This window comes from Garra rufa, chromosome 18 (assembly GCF_049309525.1).
Source record: "Garra rufa chromosome 18, GarRuf1.0, whole genome shotgun sequence".
In the NCBI taxonomy this organism is placed as follows: Eukaryota; Metazoa; Chordata; class Actinopteri; order Cypriniformes; family Cyprinidae; genus Garra; species Garra rufa.
The window spans coordinates 12,617,248-12,636,859 of record NC_133378.1 but is presented as its reverse complement, the minus strand read 5'-3'; the positions used below and the strand labels follow the sequence as shown (position 1 = coordinate 12,636,859).

General features: G+C 34.3%; 1 protein-coding gene across 1 annotated transcript in view; it reads left to right on the top strand.

The window, feature by feature from the left end:
- utrn (utrophin) overlaps positions 1-19,612 on the top strand; it is a 341,497-nt gene that overhangs the window by 308,980 nt on the left and 12,905 nt on the right. Inside the window, 3 exon segments of the mRNA XM_073822647.1 lie at positions 524-589; positions 17,530-17,754; positions 17,869-17,926. Of these exon segments, the coding sequence (XP_073678748.1) occupies positions 524-589; positions 17,530-17,754; positions 17,869-17,926 (349 nt within the window).

The window sequence follows — 19,612 nt, the reverse complement described above, 5'->3', positions numbered from 1 at the left end:
ATACTATGCATGCACAAATGCACCAACTGCCTCCAGCACTGACCTTCTACCCATAAAGACTCAAAAATGGATTTTCGACATCAGCTAGATTCTCTCAATGTCACTATCACACACACACAGGCGGTTATTATAGGATTGTGAATATAGACTACGACTGAAGCCTCTATCCCATTATAGGAACTCTATAAGATGGTAATCCATCGAGACGAGTCTTCAGTCCTGAGTGTGTCTGTGTGTGAAAGTAAAGCTGCTTACACTTGAACTATCTAGGATGCAGAGTTATTCAGTATTAAGCTTCGATTGGTGGTGTTCAACCCGCTTGGCCACACTAGAATTCATACTTTTAATTTACATTTTTATAGTTTTATATTCTCATTCATAATCCAACACATGAATAAACATGCTCAATCATGAAGCCTCAGAGGTGCACAAATCCATAAGATGCATCCATTTTAATGCTAATAAACAGTGTAATATTGTCATATTGATCTCACTTTGGTCTGGATCACTTTGGTTTGTTCAGGTTGGCACAGATGGAGCGCTCCAATGGCTCTCTGCCCACCGACAGCAGCTCGGCCACTGGAAGCATGTGAGTCTACAAATTCTTTACTGTCTTCACTGTAAATTTAAGGGCTTGAACTGAGTTTTCAATTGACATATATGAATGTTGAAAATGGTTTCAGGGTTGAAGTTTAAAGGTGAAAGTTAGATAAATTGATAGACAACAGTTGCAAGCACATTGGGTAGTTGCTTTTGCTGGTGATAGTGGGTGCTACGGTATTCCAAGCGGTTGCTGTGGTCAGTTCTTGGAAGTTTAACAGGTTTGAATTGTGTGGCTGCATCCCTAATAGTCGACTAACCGTTAGACGGCAAGAAGAGGCTTGGTCGCCCGAAATATTATTAGTTGCAGAAAAAAAAATCTGTGACGGACAGCTCATTTAAAGTCTGGTCTATGTGGTAATCTAGTACATCAGGCAGAACATTCAAACACTCACCTATCATTCATCGACCTCAAATATGGCTTATCATCTGGAATACTGTATGTAAGTAGTAGCTTTAGTAACTTTACATTGCCACTCAATCTAATGTAAACCTTGTAAAGTGTGGAAGCTGAACAGTAGCGCACTCACTGCATGACAGATGGAGGCGCCGGTGCAGTCACTTGCTCTTAAAATACTCTGTCATTTACTTCTGTCAAACAGAATGCTCTTTCTGCCGTCTCGGTCTCTGTAAACTTGAGCATAAAACTTTGAAATTCTGCGTATACTTGCCGTACAGACATGAAAATATGTCTATAGAGAGTTAAATGTCTACTTTAACCAATTCAAATGGAAAAGCAAATATTCACAGATTTTGTAATCCATATGAGACATGCATACAGATGCATTCATTACTGCAGAGATGAGTCGAAAACTAAGAAAGCACTAGTTTATCAATAAATGATTAAAACGTTAATGCAGTCTCCTTGCTGTTTATCTGCCAGTGTGCTGTGGCAAGTGTTTTTTTTTTTTTTTTGTGTGTGCATGCACTTGAGCACTTATTAGGCTATGTAGGCTATTAAATGCTAATTATTATGATTTATATGGTTTATTAATAAATGTGTGACTAATGCTTAAAATGAACTACTACTAGTCGACCAGAAAAATCTTTAGTCGAGGGCAGCCCTAGTGAACTTACTGATTTTCTCTTGAGGTCTGACTGTCCAGTAAAGAGCCTTATTTCTGCCATGTTTTGTGTTTGCTTTGGTGCCGGTTGAGTCTAAAACAGATCCTTCAGGTCAAAGTGCTGACGGAGAGAGAATCAAATAGACAGACAAAGAGAATAGGGAAAGATGAGTATCAAATAGACTCCAATTCAAACTTTGAAGTGAGAGAAAACAGCGGAGGAGGTGTTTAAACTAAAATTATTTAAAGGATACATGTCAATGTTTATTAACCAAAAATAGCTTCTTAGATTCTTCTCTTCTGGCCTTTAAATTGAACTAGAACTTGCTACTGTATCTCTTATTCTGCATGACCATATTGATGAGAGAGAAAAAAAATGTATACAATAATACATAGACAACATGCATTGTTTCTGCTGGATGTACGTCAAGTCTGATTCACACAGATAACTCCCATTATTTGAATGAATCAGTCAGAAAGTCTAAATAATTCACTACTTGTCAAGTTTTAAGTTGTTTTTGTTTTTTGTTTTTAATGAATGAATGCAGTTTAGTCATAATATGTGATCTTGGTGGATGGAGTAGGAGTTTTGAGTTGAACAAATGAATATTTGAATATGTCTTGAACTCTGTTTCACAAAAGGTACTGTACAAAAAAAGTCAGTTTGAAGCAGTGAGGGACTCAAACTCTGACGTTTCATTTCTCTGCTGATGAAAGAAATGAAAGGAATGAATAGAAAGATATGGACAGAGGGCAGCAGTGAGAGGAATCAGACACGCTGTGGATCTTTATCAGAGAAATGAACCTCCGGCAACTGATACAAACACACGCACAGTCATTCAGTCTCTCATACTCTATGTACAGATGGGTTCATGCTGCCTTTGACATCCCAACTCTTCGTAAGACTGCTGGAAATGAAGCTTATTACTAGCAGTATCAATGCAGGGACAGAGGCGGAATAGGTAGGATACGTAGGGTGCTTGAAATCTAGTTCACACAAAAGCCTTGCAGCTCTGAACCTGAGTGAATGACGACAGACACACACGCTGTCAGCTTCTATTAAAAAAGCACACAGCTAAAGAGCACACAGTCTCACAAAGCAAACCATCACATTCACAAACACACACATTTGGTTATGTTGTAGATTAATTGTTTTATATACAACTAGTTATAATAGCTACTTATTTAGACTAAAAAAGCTAGAAACAAATATTTTTTAGGAATCATTTTAATAGGAATCAGTGTTACTTTAACGTTATTTATATACTATATGTTATAGTAGATATTAAAGAGGTCATATGATGCAATTTCATGTTTTCCTTTTACCTTTTGTCTTTAGAGTGTTATAAGCTGTTTGTGCATTTATAAGATTCATGAAGTCGCAAAGATTAAAGTCTCAAACCCAAAGAATTTTTTTACAGAAGTTAAGACTTTTCCATGCCTTCCTAAAATGGGTATTCGAATAAGGTATTCGACCAATCACAGAGAGAAGCAATAATAATGAACGGTATGTGGAAAATGTGTTTTTTAGACCTTAAATCGCATAAACACATTGCATTACACCAAATTAGTGCCACGTTAATTTTTTTTTTCCTGAAGATTCTAAGAGTAAAGTCGAAATATTATGAAAATAGAGTCAAAATATTACGAGAATAAAGTCAAAATTATACAAGAATAAAGTCAAAATATTTCAAGAATAAAGTTTAAATTGCAGAAATTACAGTTATAATAGTTTGAGAGTATAGCTTATATTGTGCATGCAAAGGCCTGGATTGAGAGCACCAGGAGAAGTTACCAGGTCACCCGGAATTTATTTAAATGTTGTTATCTTACTGGGATCAGGAAGAGTCCATTTTAAGAACTTAATATCAAGAATATGATATTTATTAACAGACTGAACAGGAACAATTATTAATTCAGCTCAGTGCTCTCAATCTGCCTAGAATATACTAGAATTTAGCCTAGAATTTTTAGTTATAGAATTTTATAACTTTAATCTAGTAATTGCTACAAATTAGTTCTTGTAATTTTGACTTTATTCTTGAAACATTTCAACTTTATTCTTGTAATTTGAACTTTATTTTTTAATATTTTGACTTTATTTTCTAATTATTTCGACTTTATTCTTGAAACATTTCGACTTTATTCTTGTAATTTCAACTTTATTTTTTAAATATTTTGACTTTATTTTAATTATTTCGACTTTATTCTTGTAATTTCAGCTTTATTTTTTTATATTTTAACTTTATTTTCTAATTATTTTGACTTTATTCTTGAAACATTTCGACAATATTCTTGTCATTTCAACTTTATTTTTTAAATATTATGACTTTATTCTTGAAATATTGCGACTTTATTCTTGTAGTATTTAGAATTTATTTCTCAAAATATTGGGACTTTATTTTAAAATTATTTTGACTTTATTCTTGTAATTTTTTATATATTTCATCTTTTTTCTCATAGTATTCTGACTTTATTCTCAGAATATTACTACTTTATTCTTGTAATTTCGACTAATCTTGTAATGTTGGATTGTCTATTTTTAATGTGGCACTAAAACGCCATCGTACCAAATACACAAAATAATGCGCATGTATTAACTATTTTCATGTTATGCTAATAAACCAATAAATTGCTGATGTTTAAACAAATTGATTCTATAACTTTATAATGCAACATTATAATGATTATAACATTATAAGGATTTTCTAAAGGTGTTGGATTAAATTATTTGTTTAAATATGAAGGTTTTTAAATATTAAACTTGTGTGTAAGATGACAGCAAATGAAATGTAAATGAGAAGTAGCGAGAAGTAAATTATTATTTTAGTTTTGGCCAAAATTATTGACATTTCATTGGCATTTCTCTAATAACATGACTGTGCCAATGTCTATTCAGTCCACACTTGATTAAATAGTATTTGTAGGGTGACTTTATCAAATATCTACCATCACATACAGTATGCAGTACTGATCACAACGTTTCAAAATCTCCACTTTTTTTAAATCCACTACATTTAAAGAACCTCACATATCAACCAGCATCTGATATTGTACCGATATGCATGCATTTATTTTACTCTCAAATCTGTTCCCAAGAAACATTTAGTCAGATTTAGCTCAAAATGTAGTCAAGAAAACCAACCCACACACACACACAAAGTCATTTAATGAGAACGATTATTGTTCAAAGCCGAAGAGGGACGTTCTGACTTCTAATGAGCAATTGTCCTCTTCTTGCTCAAATGCTACCTGGAGATTTGGGCTGTTGGAAAGCGTTTACCGTGTGCGTGAGCATCTGTGTGGTTTCACGCTGTTGCATCAGTATGGCAGCATGACGTTAATGAAGACTGTCAGATGATGGTCAGTTTCACCAGGACAGAAACAATTTGACAAGAGTATTTGTGCTGCTGTGTTTCTGTTTGTAAAGTGGGGTTAAAATAATCTTATTAACATCCCTCATAAATCGAATTACTTCTAGCTGTCTCTTTCTCTTGCCTGTCTCTCTTTCTGTCTTTCTTCGGCTCGCTCTAAGTAGACGGAACTAATTCTATTCCTCCCGCTGTCCCGCTAACACCTTGTTTATCTCTGTACCTAATGCATTAGCACACTCTTCAGCGTCATATATTTGCTTGCGCGTGTGCGTTTGAGATGTAGAGAGAGAATTCGGTGTGTTTTCCTTACAATGTTTGTGATGGATCGGTGTGTAATGGCATTATCTCTTGGGTTTAATTGAGTGCGGGAGGGAAGATTTCCCACTCGAAAATGCCATTAAAATCCACTTGCTCTGTTTTATTTTTTAATTTTGGGGCCTTTGCCTCATTTCTATTCTACAGCTGTTCTGGAGAGCTGTTTGACAGGTAGTTATCAAGGATAGACAGAGGGAATGGGATCTGGGCTGAATTCGAGCATTGAGCTGAACACTGCACTACAAACTCTTTTTAAATTGGTCTTTCTTTATTTTTTCGGGACCCTTTTTTAGTAAACGGCTATAGTAGATAGTAATAGAATGTAAGGAGGAGGTATGGGATCAGGACACGTTAAAGGTCAAACTTGAACCTGTATGTTCCACATCTGCACCAATGCTCAACATGTCTTCAGCATTTGTGCAATTTGTTAAACAAGAATGGAAATGGGATCTCAAGACATGCAGTTGGATTTTAACATAGATTTTAATTTTTATTTTGCATTTTATTTATTTATTTTGCTATTTAGCTTATTTTTCATGTTACTTTTTGTTGTTGTAATTTTAGTATATACATTTATTCACTGCCAAGGCAACATTATATGTTTAAGTTCATTTTTTGTTTAATTTTACTTTTTTTAAACACTTTAAGTAAATGTTTTATAAAATATTCAATTTAAAAAAAAATTAGCTTAATTTTGATTTTACTTGTCGTTGTTGCTGTAATTTTAGTACATACAAGGCAACATTTCTAAAATTTTAATATTTTTTTAATTCATTTTTAGATTTATTTTACCATTTATTTATTTGTAGCTTAATATTTATTTTATGTTCCGTTGTTGCAATTTTAGTATTCATTGACAAGGCAGTATTTCTGTAGTTATATATTGTTTTAGTTAATTCTTATATTTAATTTTACATTTCATTTATATATTTTTGCTATTTAGCTTATTTTTTATGTTACTTTTCATTGTTGTATTTTAGTATGTAATTTTTTTTCACTGCCAAGGCAACATTCATTTTACATGTATCTATTTAGCTTAATTTTTATTTTACTTTGTTGTTGTAATTGTTGTACATAAACTTATTCACTTCCAAGGCAACATTTCTAAAATTTATTTTAGTTAAGTTCATTTTTTAAATGTAATGCTTTTTGTAATGTATTTATTTATTTATTTATGGTATTTAGCTTTATTTTTATTTTACTTTCTGTTGTTGTAATTTTCATACTTAAACTTATATTATTCACTGCCAAGGTAACATTTATGATATTATATATATATATATATATATATATATATATATATATATATATATATATATATATATATATATATATATATAACATGTTATTTTGTTACTTAGCTTAATTTTTATTTTATTTGTCGTTGTTGTTATTTTAGTACATAAACTTATTTACAGCCAAGGCAACATTTCTAAAATTCAATTTTATTCATTTTTAGATTGAATAAATGTTGCCAAAGCAACATTTATTCAGTTCTATTTTAGTTAATTCTTATATTTAATTTTACATTTAATTTATTTTGCTATTTTGCTATTTAGCTTATTACTATTCGTTGTTGTAATTTTAGTATGTACATTTATTCACTGACAAACATTTCTAAAATTCTATTTTTTATATATAATTAATTTTACATGTTGAAAATGTAATTTAATTTTAGTACATAATATTATTTAACAACAAAGGCAACATTTCTAAAATTCAAATTTATTCATTTCATTTAGCATTTATTTATTTATTTGTAGCTTTATTTTTATTTTATGTTCTATTGCTGTAATTTTAGTACTTAATTATATTATTCATTGCCAAGGCAAAATTTCTGCACTTCTATATTTTTTGTTACTTTTTATATTTAATTTTTTTTATTTTATTTATTTATTTATTTAACTATTTAGCTTTATTTTTATTTCTGTTGTTGTGATTTTAGTACTTAAACTTATTTACTGCCAAGGCAATATTATTAAAATTGTATTTTTATTTAATTTTTTAAAGATTAATTTTACATTTTATTTATATATTTTGCCATTTCAATTATTAAATTTTTGTATGTAAACTTACTCACTGCCAAGCTAACATTTCTAAAAAAAAAAAAAAAAAATTTTAAAGTTAATTTTTATATTTAATTTAAAATATTTTAATTCAGCTTTTTTTTTCTTTTCTTAAATATTTTAATAGATTTTAATAGTACAACACAATAACCACACTGTCTGCTAGGAATGCAGATATTTTTTTCACATTATGCTGATAAACGTAAACACACTAAATGTAGTAAATATATAAATACAAGTGCATATAACTAAAAAATAAAATAAAAATGAGGATGTCTAACTAACATTTTTTTTGAATACTATTCATTACATTCTGTAAATTAAAGCATACAATATAGTATTTAGATATTTATGTTTTGCAGGAGTCCCACAGATTAATTCAAAACCTCCCAGTATGCAGTTTGTCATTTTTATCCAGAGTTGTAATAGAGGGAGACAGGAAGTTACAGGTCTACAGGAAATGATTGGGGAACGTTGCTGGCCAGATTCGAACCTTAATTTCCCACATGAGCACCAAGGTTCAACACGTCCAACATGTGTATGCTAACTGCTCATGGTTCTTTGCGAAGGTTCTTTGTCCAAAAGGTGTACTAGAGCCAAACATGAAATAATTGGAGAGAAGGATAGAAGGGACTGGATAGGGACATGTTGCATGCCAGAATCAAACCTGCATCTCCTGCATGATCACCACTGCTTGATTCATGCCAAATATGACTCTGACCAGAACTGGGACAAATGTTTGATTTAAACCTGTGTCTCAGTGTGTCTGGTTCGCATACACTAGCCTGAGTGTCCTTTTGCATTAAATGTCGTCTTTGCTTTGTTTGTATGCATGCACGCTCATGTTAGCGTTCTCATTTCCCGTTCCTGCCGGCTCAGGGGTTTAGAGCTTATGAACTCTGTTTACACTCCTGCTGATCAATGAAGCCCATGCAGAATCACAGACACAAGCGGGACGTCTCCTTTACCCCTCTCGTCTCGTCTCAGCCCCGGAGCGAAATACAGCAGCTGCCTGATGTGAAATCTCATCTGCGCTGAGAGAAGGGGAGCGTGCGATCGCTTTGTCTCCAATTTGTGCCTCTCTTTCCGCTCTCTGCCGGGTCCTGTGGGAGATGTAGGCAGTGATGTGGTTTTCTGTCAGCGTCTTTTTCTTCAGACTGCTTTCCCGCTCTGATTGAACGCTTTCCAGATCTGTCTCTCCTCGTTTCGGGGTAATAGTACAAATACAGATCTTCTTCACTTCCTTCAAACCTAAGCTGCCGTTTTGGGCTTTCTGAGCAGAGCGTTCTCCTCTTGGGTCCGTCCGTCCGGACAGCTGAATGTGTTATATTTCAAACCTAACTTTAGGCTGAACTTTTCTCTCTAGCTGCATTATAATTCACTACTGAGCAGTTCACTTCACTTCATTTGCCAGTCTGTTCATTTGAGGCATAAAGATTAGGGAGTTCAAATGTGATGATACAGTATATTCATGGAAATGGAAGATAAATTATAATATTTTGATACATATGAATGAATATAGTCCATCCAAGTGTATTTTATATAGAATAATTCGTATAGAATATACACTATAATATATTTAAGGGTCAATGACAAATAAAAATGCCTAAAAAATCAATAATATATCAAGTTCTTATTGTTTATATTCATTTTAGTTCCATATGGTTTAAAAAAATACTTTATTTCATAATTTTAATTTAGTCTATTTTTAATGACTTTATACGATTTAATGATAACATTTTCCTAACAAAGATGATCCTTATTTTTCAAAAAGATTTTAAAATATGTTAAGATAATTTTTTTAAACAAATATCATTTTTACCATTTTACGTTACAACCTGAACTAACTTTTTTTTGTGGATCTGCAGACCAATTGTTTTTTCATTTATTATAACACATTTCACTGCTTATTTTTTAATAATAATAAAATATAATCATAATTTAAGAAAAAAAAAAAGCTACTCAGCTTGTTTAAGAATTTCATTCTTTCATTGAACTATTTCTCATTATCAGAACATTTGATTTATTTTGTATATTTAATTTATTTATTGGCTATTATGCCACCAATTTATTTCAGAAGTGTAGTCATTGTATATATGAATTGAATTTATGTATTTTTGAGTGTATTAGTAAGTAAAGATATATAAACGTACTGACCCTTACATCAAAGTTCATTTACTCTGAACTTAAATAATAAATATTCAAATGACTGTTGAGATATGTAATATTTACAAATTAAACCACTTTTTTTTTTTTTATGGTACAAGAAAATCTTAATTAGGATTTCAAGAGGCCTTAAATTTGGGGATGGAAAGGCAAGAATTGCAATATGTGACCCTGGACCACAAAACCTGTCATAAGGCTCAATTTTTTGAAATTAAGATTTATACATCATCTGAAATCTGAATAAATAAGCTTTCCATTGATGCATTGTTTGTTATGATAGGGCAATATTTGGCTGAGATACAACTATTTGGAAATCTGGAATCTAAGGGTCCAAAAAAGGGTGCATCTAAATATTGAGAAAATCGCCTTTAAAGATGTTCAAATGAAGTTCTTAGAAATGCATATTACTAATCAAAAATTAAGTTTTGATATATTTACGGTAAGAAGTTTACAAAATGTCTTAATGGAACATTATCTTTACTTAATATCCTAATGATTTTTGGCATAAAAGAAAAATCAATCATTTTGACCCATACAATGTATTTTTGGCTTTTTTGCCTTATTTTATTTTGAAAACTCCGGGGTCACCAAAATGAAGACTTTTGAAAACGATTTCATGGCTGCCCACATTTGCTCTGCATATCCTTGATGACCATGTAAACAATAGCAAAACGCTCATTGTTGTACCCATAGGTTTGTATAGGTAGATGCCCCATTCGACCACTCCAAGCATCTGCCATCTAAATAATTAGGCATCTACATATACGTATCTATGGTTGTACCTGCATGAATGGTCATGTGACATGCATTATCGGTTGTGTAGTGTGGACAGAGATCATTTCTGAAACGCCAGTGTAGATGAGGATCGTTTTCCTTTTAAAATGAAAGAACACTAGTGTAAACAGGCCCTTAGACATTTCCCCTACCCCACTCATGGTATTAACTTTTATTTGTGCAGGTCTTCTTAAAGTCTTACATTTGAGTTTAATAATTCCTGCAGATATCTTGTATTAACAATCTTAACATTCTTTCTTCAAATGGCCTGTGAAAGCATGTAAACAAAGATTTAATTTCATTGATTGTGGATGGGTTATGTAGTAGCAATCAGTTTTTTTGGCTGGTCAATCAGTGGAAACACGTCTATCGTGAGAGAGCTTCACAGATCTCTGCTCCAGCACTATTACAGTAATAAAGAGGTATTTGAGTTGTGAAATGTATCAGCTCAGTCCTCTGTGAGAGCTGGACAGGTTGAGTGATAACAAGGAGAAGGCAAGTGAATCCGACTCTGTCACACTCTCTCTATGACTGTTCTAATGGACCTGCTGATAGCAGCACTCCCTTTGGCAGCCTTTATTGACTTAAATTACTCTCTTTTATTGTTCAGTTTTTCTCCAAGTTTTTTTGTTGAAAAAAAAAAAAAAACCCTTTGTGTGAAATAAGAAAGTGGCATTGGAAAGCCTTGAAGAAGCAAAATGAAGACAAAAGATTCATCGAGTGGAAGTAGAAAATTGGAAAGCTGAAGCAAAATGAAAGCAGAGGAACATCCCTGAAAGAGAGACTATTGTTTCATAAGGAGCGAGGAACTTTGAAGTGACAAAAAAGTGAACAAGTTAAAGTTGTTTGAAGTCCCTTGAGTGTGTCTGTGAAGAATATTTCATGAGTTCATGAGAGTATTAATTAACGCTGTTTATTGAGGAAAGTCAAAACTATAGTTTGACTTTGCATTTTCATCAGGCTAATTCATGTCTTGGGAGATCTTGCTCTTTTGAAATACAGTTAACAAAAAAATGTATTTGATTCTCTGGTGATTTTGAACATTTGCCCAATGACAAAGAAATGATCAGTCTGTAAATTTAATCGTAGGTTTATTTGGCATTTTAAAAAAGTTATAAATTGATTTGCATTTTAATGAGTGAAATAAGTGTTTCATCCACTATCAATTGACAAGATTTCTGGCTCCCAGGTGTCTTTTATACAGGTAACGAGCTGAGATTAGAAGTACTCTCTTAAAGGGAGTGCTCATAATCTCAGTTTGTTACCTGTATAAAAGACACCTGTCCACAGAAGCAATCAATCAATCAGATTCCAAAATCTCCACCATGGCTAAGACCAAAGAGCTGTCTAAGGATGTCAGGGACAAGATTGTAGACCTACACAAGGCTGGAATGGGCTACAAGACCATCGCCAAGCAGCTTGGTGAGAAGGTGACAACAGTTGGTGCAATTATTCGCAAATGGAAGAAACACAAAATAACTGTCAATCTCCCTCAGTCTGGGGCTCCATGCAAGATCTCACCTCGTGGAGTTTCAATGACCATGAGAACGGTGAAGAGTCAGCCCAGAACTACACAGGAGGATCTTGTCAATGATCTCAAGGCAGCTGGGACCAGTCACCAAGAAAACAATTGGTAACACACTACACCGTGAAGGACAGAAATCCTGCAGCGGCCGCAAGGTCCCCTGCTCAAGAAAGCACATGTACAGGCCCGTCTGAAGTTTGCCAATGAACATCTGAATGATTCAGAGGAGAACTGGGTGAAAGTGTTGTGGTCAGATGAGAAGTCGAAGTCAAAATCGAGCTCTTTGGCATCAACTCAACTTGCCGTGTTTGGAAGAGGAATGCTGCCTATGACCCCAAGAACACCATCCCCACCGTCAAACTTTGAGGTGGAACATTATGCTTCGGGGGGGGGGGGGGGGGGTTTCTGCTAAGGTGACAGGACAACTGCACTACATCAAAGAGACGATAGACGGGGACATGTACTGTCAGGGCCAGGGCATTGAAGCCAGCAAGGGCATTGAAAATGGATCGTGGATGGGTATTCCAACATGACAATAACCCAAAACACATGGCCAAGGCAACAAAGGAGTAGCTCAAGAAGTAGCACATTAAGGTCCTGAAGTGGCCTAGCCAGTCTCCAGATCTTATTCCCATAGAAAATCTGTGGAGGGAACTGAAGGTTCGAGTTGCCAAACATCAGCCTCAAAATCTTAATGACTTGGAGAGGATCTGCAAAGAGGAGTTGAACAAAATCCCTCCTGAGATGTGTGCAAACCTGGTGGCCAACTACAAGAAACTTCTGACCTCCACCAAGGGTTAAGTTTGCTAAACTAAGTTTGTTAAACTTTCTAAGTCAAGTTTTGCGAAGGAGTCAAATACTTATTTCACTTATGAAGGTCAGTGGGCAAACGGACAAAATCAGCAGGGGATCAAATATTTTCTTTTCCTCACTGTAGTCAAATGATGTTGCTATATGCTAAGATTCAGAACTCTAAGCTCCTCCCCATAAATGACCCGTACAAAAATCATCATAGTTATGGCATCACATGAGTGAGCTCATTAACATGTGCCCGCCCACCTATCAACTATTCAGGATTCAAGAACTCAGCCACCCTGTTTTACATTTATATAGAGAAGTCTTAAAGACATGGTAAGATTTAAACAGCTGGTTTAATTCTGAGAGTCGGTGGGAGGCTAGAAAATTAACTAACTTGAACTGCACTTGAAATGCTTCAGAAGTGCAGAATTTGTCCCTTTTAGAGTTTGGCACATAATGCACACATCATTAAAGCCTTCAGAGCTTGTTTTATATTGTTGTGAACACGTTCGGGCGAGCTCAGCGGGTGTCCTTCACAGAACAAGCATATGATAATTACAGAGCTAATAAGCCGTTGCCTGGCCTTCCTCCTCAGAGGGAGGTCCGTGTCTCAAATCTGCTCTGATGCTACACTAGAGATCAAACACCGAAACTCTTTCTCCTTTATTACCGCCATATGCTGTCGATATTTACTCTGTACAAGGTCATCCGCACATTCACGCATGGGGAAATACCAAGGAAACTTGTGCAAGTTACATTAAACATCTGAAAGATCAAGAAATATATTCTTTTCAAATAAATAAATAGCACTTTGATGCATACTTGACAATTAAAATAGTTTTTAATATTTTTAATTGTTGTTTTCTGCTTTTACTATATTTCTTTTAATTTTTGGGGTGAAATATGGTTTGTGCATGACAGGTTTCACATGATTCAATCACATTTTGAAGATAACGTTTTGAGTGTTTATCCGAGGCTGTGAACGCAATTTTGGCATTTGTGTAAGTTTGTTGTTTTTCAAATAAACATCCCTGAGTGTTACAATAAAGAAACCAAAGAAACTTTCAAGCGATCAAACCTGAAACGGGTTTGCCAAACGTGAAAGAGAGCGAAATGAAAGAGGGATGAAGGGAAGGAGACGGGAGTCGACAGGGGAGTTTCTCCTGTGATGGTGTTTTAGATTGAATGTGACGGCTGGGACATAGACGCTTGACTGATGCTGCTGGAGACAGACATGACACCTGCACTCATTTCTGTCTTTCTTCAGCATCCGCTTTCATCTCTCTACACCTCTCTATCTCTGGCCGTCTTTTCACCAGTACTTTAGTTTTCTCACAGAAACAACTTACTCTCAAATGTCCTTCTTTTCTCTCTTTTTTCAAGTATTTGCCAGGCAGCATTGCACTGATATTCCTCAGACAGTTTATATGTACAGTGCCTTGCAAAAGTATTCATTTTTTTCTTCACATTTTGTTTTGTTGCAGCATTATGTTAAACTGCTTTGAATTAGTTTTTCCCCACATCAATTTACACTCCATACACCATAATAATGACAAAGCAAGAACCAGATTTGCAAATTTTACACATTTATTAAAAATAAAACACTAAAATAAGTAGATTGCATAAGTATTCATACCCTTAACTCAGTACAGAGCTGAAGCACCTTTACAGCCTCAAGTCTTTTTGGATATGATGTGACAATCTTTGCACATCTGCATTTGGCAATTATCTGCCATTCTTTGCCTCACCTTTTCACCTCTCAAGCTCTGTCAGCTTGGATGGGGGCTGGCAGACATTTTCTAGAGTCCTAGTTGTTCCAGTCATCTTCCATTATGGATAATGCTTCTGTGAACCTTCAATGCAGCAGATTTTTTCTGAACTCTTCCCTAGATCATTGCCTTAACGCAAGTCTGTCACTGAGCTCTACAGGCAGTTATCTTGACCTCAGGACTTGGTTTTTGCTCTGATATGCATTTTCAGCTGTTAGACCTTTTCTGAGAGGTGTGTGCCTTTCTAAATCATACTCATTCAAATGAATTTGGCACAGTTTAACTCCACTCGAAGTGTAGGAACATCTAGAAGCAATATGAATGCTCCTGAGCTAAATTTCGAATGGCCCAGAAATTTATGCAACAGGATCTTTTCAGTTTTTTATTTCTAATTAATTTGCAAAGTTGTTACGTAGTGTGCTTTGTCATTATGGTGTATGAGATGTAGATTGATGTGGAAAAAAAGTAATTTAAAGCAATTTATCATAATGCTGCAACAAAACGTGAAAAAATGAATGGGTATGAATACTTTTGCAAAGCACTGTATGTATGTGTGTGTGTGTATATACACTCATCATTCATTTATTTGCATTTATATTTTTATTGTTAAAAGTAAACTTGGCATAAGTTACATTCAGTGCTTAACTAATGTTTAGGTTTCATCTAATTTATTAAACAAATAAAATGTATATAGTGTCACTAAAACCTACTTAGACTGAAACATGATTTTCAGTATTGAAAATGAAGACAGATAAATAAATTTGGCTCTTTTATAGTTGATGTGATGAACTACATCAGTGGTTCCTCTGCTGGGACAACTGAGGAGACTAAAATAAATCATTAAAAATCACTTTGTTCAATGTAGAAGTATCAAGCCACCAGTTAAAAGTGACTGCAAAACTGCTCAGAAAATAAAACTAATTTGGATCAAATCTGTTGCAACATTTCATAGCTGGACACATTTCTTATGTGTCCAGTGTTTTTTTAGACGCTTGAGTCAATGTATCATCTCAGCCAAAGCTTTAACACTCTTCTTTTGCTGCTGCCTTGCAAGAAGTGCTCCTCTTTCCTTCAGGAAATGCAAATGCACTTGTGTTTGTTGTGTCCCAGCCGTGTCTGGCTGCTTTCTTCAGCATCTGCTGGTGTTGGCAGGTTGTTAGCCGAGACCCTGTGATGCAGTGCCCATGTAATCTCTCTGATTAGTCTTTGTGTGTGTGCATCCAGATGAGTGCTGGATTCAGACTCCGGGGAGCGTGTGAACACACACCTGAGACTCATTGTGCACACAGCTGTTTGGAGAGCACACATCCAAAACCTTCTCTTCTATTTTCACAGTCAGACTCACTTTCACCTGTCGGCTTTCGAATCTCAGCGCTCGGATCCCGCCGTGGCGTAAAAGAACATCTTAATTATGCTTCAGTCTGTTACGGTTTACATGCTGTGACGCCAGCAGATCCGCGAGTCTTGCTGTGACTATTGCTCATGCTTGGAATTTGGAGTTTGTTCATATTCCTAACTCAAAGTATTAAACTTCCACTGTTCACACTGCTGATGTGAATTATACCTCATTTTGTTGAGGAGATATGTTCTATTACTTTGGTGTTTGATTTAAGACGTTTTGCGAATGTGATATTGATTTTATACAACAGCTCAATAAATGTTTTAGGCACAATAATGTCTAATTTTGCTCAGTTTTGCAAATGAAAGTGGTTCCAAACAAAGCCACGTAGCAGAAATGTTGTGCCTATCCAAGGCTTTTTGTAAATGAATTGTTTTTTTTAACAAATTGAGCGAGTCAGTGATTCAATGACTGATTCATAAAGCACTATATCTAAACACGTGAATGTCTGTGTATATTATATCTATTTAAACATGCATACATACCCATTTAATGTCCATTTTTATGTGATTCACAAGTTTATTAAACAATATTTTTTTGTAACAAGAATCAATACCTAGACTAAAATAAGAAGTGTTCATTTTGCATAAAAAATCATTGTAAGTTTGTTTTTATTACTTTGTCATTTTATTTTCTTATTTTTTAATATTAATTTACAGTTAGACTTTTATTGTTTTAAAGTTTTTATTGTTTAGCATCAGTTACAATTAGGGTTGCAAAGGGGTGGAACATTTTTGGTAAATTTCCGGGACCTTTTCAAAAATCCCAGGAAAATGAAAAAAAAAAAAATCCTGGAAAGCTTCAAAAAATTCTGGAATGTTTCTGAAATTTACTGGAAATTTTCCACATTTTTGCAATCCTGGTTACATTGTACTTAACTAATGTTTTTTAAAATATTGTACCCTAATGTACACTTAGATTAAAACATCTTTTAGGATCATTAAGATTAAAAGATATCTTTTTTTATGCAGAATGACTATTATAAAATAATAAACTTATAAAGTGTTGCCAAAATTATTTGAAACATTTAAGACATTAAGATTTTTTTTTCTTCTAAGAATCACAGTTCAGTAAACATTTTAGGCACAATTTTGTCTGTTTTGCAAACAAAAATAGTACCAAACAAAGCCATGTAGCAGAAATGTTGTGCCTATCTGAGACATTTTTATAAATTAATGTATTTTAATAAATTGAGTGAGTCAATGATTCAATGACTCATTCATAAAAAACAGTCATTTGCTTCTTAATTTCTAAATTTAAATGGCTGAATGATTCACTCATAAAGTCAGTGATTTACCGCCACTACTTGTGGTTTTAGTTTCATATTGGAAGTATCATTTCATTATTTCAAAACAAAATTCAGTTTTTTAAATATTTTTTAAATCTAAATATTTCTTTCTAAAGCTACTTATTGTAATGTCTATTTAATGCTTTTCTCATTTTACACAATAATAATGGCTTTATCTTTTGGGAGCCCAAAATTTCTCAGCAAATCATGTAATTAATGTCAATCGCTTGACAGCACTAGCTTTAACTTTTCCAAGCAAACGCAATTTCCTTATTTTACTAGTGGATAAAACGGGCAGGGATATCTTAAACTCATGGTGCCAAGTTTTACACAACTATGTTGCAGAATGTAAAAATGTATTGTTTCTAACTCATTTTTTCTCGTTTTATAGGGATGAGGAGCACGCTTTAATCCTGCAGTACTGTCAGACTTTGGGAGGGGAGGGTTCATCCTTTAGCCAGCCTCAAACCCCCGCCCACATCAACAGGAGCCCCGCCCACAACACTCACAGCCCCTCCTTCCTGCTTCAGAGCCCCGCCCAGATCCTGCAGGCTGTGGAGAGGGAAGAGCGAGGAGAGCTGGAACGAATCATTGCGCGACTGGAGGAGGAGCAGCGGTAGGTTACAGATACTTCACGTCCACTATGAAGTCAACATTAATCAAAACTGACAAGTTCTTCTTTTTTTTGCACAATGATCCCTTCCTTTCAACAACCTGTCACTCACATCAGATCACAGCAATTGATCAATGATCCTCTGATCCAATCAATTTCTGTTGGAAAAAGTCAAGTCCTTTCAAGAAGTTTCACTCAGAATTACAGACAGTATCACAATAGATAAAGAAAAGACGATTGCAGCTTTCGTTTCATGCCAGCTATAAGACTATCAACCCAAATGATCTGTTAAACCTGCTGATTTTTTTCAGAGATTCTGCATTGATCTTCGTGAAAATTTGGTGTGAAATGTCTTCATTTGACGAATGTTTAATTAGAAGTTACAAACCACTGTTTTAAACAAAACAAATGAGCAAGTGGAGACTTGTAAAGTCTAGCTGTGATCTTTAAGCTGATCGATCTGCTGTAAAATCTCATTCAAGGAAAGTCAGTTCACTCAGTGGCAATATTTGTGATGCCTCCAGGCAAATATTTTGGTTAAGCGAGACCAACTCTAGTCAGCTTGAATCGAGAAATACTAAAATCTCAAAAAGTGCTGGCCAAACTCACACATCAGTGATGTTTTTGAATATATTTGAATCCGACTTAAACTTTCCAATGAATAAATATATATATCGGTCTTCCTGATGTACATTGGCTGGACCAACCATACATTTTTATATATATATATATATATATATATGTGTGTGTGTGTGTGTGTGTGTGTGTGTTACCCTGGACCACAAAACCAGTCTCAAGAAGCATGGGGATATATGGGTCAAAATTATCACCAAAAATCATTTGGATATTAAGTAAAGATCATATTCCATAAAGATATATTTTGTAAATTTCCTACCATAAATATGTCAAAACTTAATTTTTAATTTAGTAATATGCATTGCTAAGAACTTCTTCTGTACAACTTTAAAGACGATTTTCTCAGTGTTTAAATTTTTTTTGCACCAAAACATAAGGGTCATAAGGGTCCATTTTTAAATGTGAGAATACATAAGCTTTCCATTGATGTATGGTTTCTGAGTGTGCAAAATATTGAGAAAATTGCCTTTAAAGTTGTCCAAATGAAGTTCTTAGCAATGCATATTACTAATCAAAAATTAAGTTTTGATATATTAATGGTAGGAAATGTACAAAATATCTTCATGGAACATGATCTTTACTTAATATCCTAATGATTTTTGACATAAAAAAAAAAAATTTTGGCTATTGCTATAAATATACCCGTGCTACTTACAGTTTTGTAGTCCATGGTCACGGATTTGGTTGGTCCAGCCAATGTGCAATACATCAGAAAGGCTGAATAAAATGAAAATGTAGTCAGTTTTAATGCAGTCATGCAAATGTTTGTGTCAGTCTAAACATGCATCACCAGCCGCTCATTCAAATTAAAATGTTTATCACACCGAATATTCAGCTAGGTGTGAATGAAGTCCCAGGGCACTGATTTTATGGGCCCTAGAGCTTCTAACATAAGCTGCAGTGACACATTGTCTGTTTTGTTTAGAAGGTGGGACCAGAGCTGCCACATTGTACAATCCAATTTCACCTATTCATACAAAAAATAATGATTTTGCTTCTAATTTAATTAATGTTACGGTTACAATAATTCAGTGGAAGAGCTTCACTGTAATTGCTCAGGTTATGATTTGCATCTGTTTAGTTTGTGTTTGGCAGTGGGCTGTTCTGTAGCTTTCTAACAATAGGCTGAATTTGGATGTGGGCCCCTTTGGGTTCACTTTCCTTCATTGCTTTTCAAAGCCAGAACATAAAAGAACCAGCCAAGCATCCAACAGTCATAACTCAA